Source organism: Cryptotermes secundus, unplaced genomic scaffold, assembly GCF_002891405.2.
Source record: "Cryptotermes secundus unplaced genomic scaffold, Csec_1.0 scaffold4685, whole genome shotgun sequence".
NCBI classification, from domain to species: domain Eukaryota; kingdom Metazoa; phylum Arthropoda; class Insecta; order Blattodea; family Kalotermitidae; genus Cryptotermes; species Cryptotermes secundus.
The window spans coordinates 8721-12418 of NW_019718689.1; the positions used below are offsets into that span (position 1 = coordinate 8721).

Consider the following 3698-nt stretch of genomic DNA (forward strand, 5'->3'; position numbering starts at 1 on the left):
GCCGCTCTTTACCCCCAGGAAGATTAATTTCTGTTAGAGGCTGAGTCGACCTCAGGGCCACAGTGCGGCTGGAAGGATTAGGGCAATTGAAAAATCCAATGACCTCATCGGGAATCGACCTTCTGTCTTGTAGCATCGTGCCTCAACCAACTACGCTACCACGTGTCCCCCATTCCACCAAATACTCCATACTTTTCTATCATCCGGGTGCTGGTACAAGAGACCAGTTAGTGGCAGACGTACCAAGTGGACTCAGTCTCACTCCACCTCACGAAATTGGGGGGGGGAACCAGGTACAGAAAAGAAATATTTTTCCCTCTTCAGACCAGAGGGATCACAGCCTGCAAAGGCCACAATATGAGTCTTCAGCGCCGTGGAAACCTCAGATCTGAGACAAGAGAAACCAGACTTACCGGGTTCAGGATCGCTGTAAGCCGATCTCGCCAGATGCCATCCCATCTGTTCATGTTCTCCCGCGCGTACGGTGACAGGTGGAGATGCCCACGAAACCTCAACAGACGCCAGTCTGCGGCTTTGAACACATCCAACCGAGTGATTTCCTGGTTCAACTTCAGTTTTCGTAGGGCCTCACAGTGAATCTCTTCGGTATATCGATACAAACAGGAGAAGGCGATTCGAACACAACATCCTGGATGCTTCGCTATGAAGTCCGCGATCCGTTCGCAGCAGTTGTTACATGGGGAAAATGAGATGTACATCTCCACTCGAGTTGCAGTCCTGGAAAACAGTGAAAATGGGGGTCTTTGTTATGGTCGGCAAGGAGACCGGCTGCCTTGACCGAGCCTTTTCGTGTCCTCACTCCTTCCAAGGAAGTTGTTGGATAGGGTGTTAAAATAGGCCACAGCCGCCTGTTCCACATCTTTTCTGATTCACAAATTCTCATACTGTTCGACTCCACCTCCCGGCTGCGCAGTTAGGAACAAATTTTTTATACATTTGAACTCCTATCTCGTAATAACTCATTTTTCCACCCTCCACCCCCCGGTGAGGTAACAATGCACATGAAGATAAGATTAGTGTGTGGATTGACAACTTAAGCTTCCGGGATAATTGGTACCTTCAAATAGATCACGGCCACTTCCTTCTACATTCTCCCATATGTTCTTCTATCTATTTTACCATGTAATACGGCGCGTCTTACCTCTGCAGTTCACACCGCATCGCTAAATACTGTGCCTATCATCAAAATTGACATATCACAGCTTAACGTTGCGTTGGATTAAGGTATAGGGCTAATAGGCTCTATTCTGAAAGTTATAACTATCAAGAGCTTGGGGATACGAAGAAGGCCATTTTGATATAGCGATATTCCGGGATGTGGCCTCGTATAGTTTCGAGCCTGTCTATCAGATTACACGGTCTCTTATTAGAAGGGGGGGAGAGAAACTCAAGGTCTCACAAGTCACTTCTGATGCGATCGGGCTCGAAACCCGGACCTTCTGTACGTGTGGCCTTATCTATGTCATCATATCCTCTGTGAAGTTCACTATTATATGCGGGGAAAAGAGGAAAGAGACCGCTTGGTAGACGTAAACTTAGGTGGAAGGGTAATATTAAAATTAAAATACTTAAACTTTGTACTAGATGGAGGTCAGTGATTAGTTTGACGGCCCGGCCGCTTTACTCCTGGGGAAAAGCGCCCACTTCTCATTGGATGGGAGTCTTGAGCGAGCTCCAGGGCCGGTATGGAAGCGGTGAAGGAGAGAAAATCTCTGAACTTCGCCGGGAATCGAACCCCGACTCCTCCGTCTTCCAGCCAGTAGCTGTAAGTGTGGAAGTTAATTTCGAAAATCTCTCCAGCAGTTATTAAATTGTGTTTCGTGAGCCAAGCAAAATATTTCAGAGTAGAAATGCACAGTGGCGGTTCGGGCAAGTGAAATGCGGGTACAGAAAAGGACATTAAATACAGCTTTTATGTGAAGTCGACCGCTTTGTTTTCCTAATAATAGGTTCAGTATAGCCTTGTGTTTGGATGTCACAGCTCTGTATCAGTTTCTTACCATTCTCCTCCGTTTTCTTCATTTTCTATTCGACGAATCGCTATTTCTTCTGCGTGTTTTCCTTTGCGTCCAAAATTTTTAAAACGGATGACTTTTTTGCGGCCAGAACTGCGAAATTTTAACTTTATGACACACAAAATAGCACATTTCTTAATGAAATGTTCCCTACCCTGTTTAAGAAATAATTCGCCATACTCATCGAATGCTGTACGATACATAACTAAACAAAAATAACGGCAACGTCGCAAGCGAAGTTGTTGCAAGATGTGAACCTGGTGGTTTCCCGGACAAACTGATAGGTATATAGGCACACCACGTGACTGCAGTGATAAGTGCTATCTATATCCAATGATTCGCTTTCAACATTGTTGTTCTCGCTTGAAGTATTTTTATCAGTGCCATGAGGGGAAGCATTCTAGGAAATCAATGTGATCACATTTGAGATTTTCTTAACTGCTTATGCGATGTCTGCAAGATTGAACTATACATGCAGACGTCAGCGACATGATGAAATATACAGTGTACATACATTCACTTATTGGAAAGTACCCAACAGATAATTTATATTGTGGTACTCTGGTGAAGACATCGTGTAGTCTGGTAGGTCGTTATCTTCATCTCACATAAAACTGGTAACTCCATCTTTATAAATAATACAACCGATTGAAATTATTTTATAAAGTCATCATTGTGCAAAGGAAGTGACTCATCTCAAGATAACTACCACTTTTTGGAAGTTGGAGTCTAAATTTGAAAACAGATTTTCTGGCTCCCTCCCCCCTCCCATCCACGGTAAAATAAAGGAATTCTCAGCTGAATCATGGCGTTTCCATAACTTAATCTATTCTTTATTGTCATTAATACAAACTGTATTTCAAAAGTACAATGTTCCTACATCGTAGCATTCATAAATATTCATAAATAAACATTACTGATGGGATGAAGCACAATCAAGTAGACCATATTTTGATAGATAGGAGACGCCACTCAAGTATACTTGATGTCCGATCACTGAGGGCAGCAGATTGTGATACTGACCACTACCTGGTGGCGGCAAAGGTTAGGGAAAGACTGGCAGTGAGCAAACAAACAGCACACAGGGTTCATATGGAGAGGTTCAAGCTCAATAAATTAAATTAGGTAGAGGGTAAAGAGCAGTATCGTGTTGAAATCTCAAATAGGTTTGCAGCTTTGGAAAACTTGGACACTGAGGTGGATGTTAATAAAGCTTGGGAAACTATTAGAGAATATAAAAATGTCTGCCAAAGAGAGTCTAGGTTATTATGAACCGAAGAAGCATAAGCCATGGTTCGATGAAGGATGCTCAGAATTATTAGACGAAACAAAACAAGCCAAATTGCAATGGCTACCGGATCCAAGCGAAATAAATGGGGATAATCTGAACAATATAAGACGTGAAACCAGCTGGCATTTCAGGAACAAAAAGAGGGAACTTCAAGAAAGCCTATGATTGTGTTAGGGTGGAAGTACTGTATACAATATTCTGATGTAGTTTGGATACCCACGAAATTAGTCAGGCTGATTAAAATGTGTTTAAACGAAACTTATAGTAAAGTCCGTATAGGTAAACATTTGTCTGATAAATTTTCTATCCAGAATGGTCTAAAAGGAGGAGATGCTTTATCGCCACTCCTTTTGAACTTTGCTTTAGAACAA

At 42.7% G+C, this 3698-nt stretch overlaps 1 protein-coding gene across 1 annotated transcript; it reads right to left on the reverse strand.

Moving 5' to 3' along the window:
• Positions 1-413: 413 nt before the first annotated feature.
• On the reverse strand, positions 414-2467 carry LOC117282297 (the record flags this gene model as incomplete). The annotated part of the gene is given in 2 exon segments (XM_033751392.1): positions 414-738; positions 2022-2467. Coding segments are annotated over 2 exon segments (543 nt in total), but the record flags the coding sequence as incomplete, so codon positions are not given.
• Between the last annotated feature and the right edge of the window lie 1231 nt (positions 2468-3698).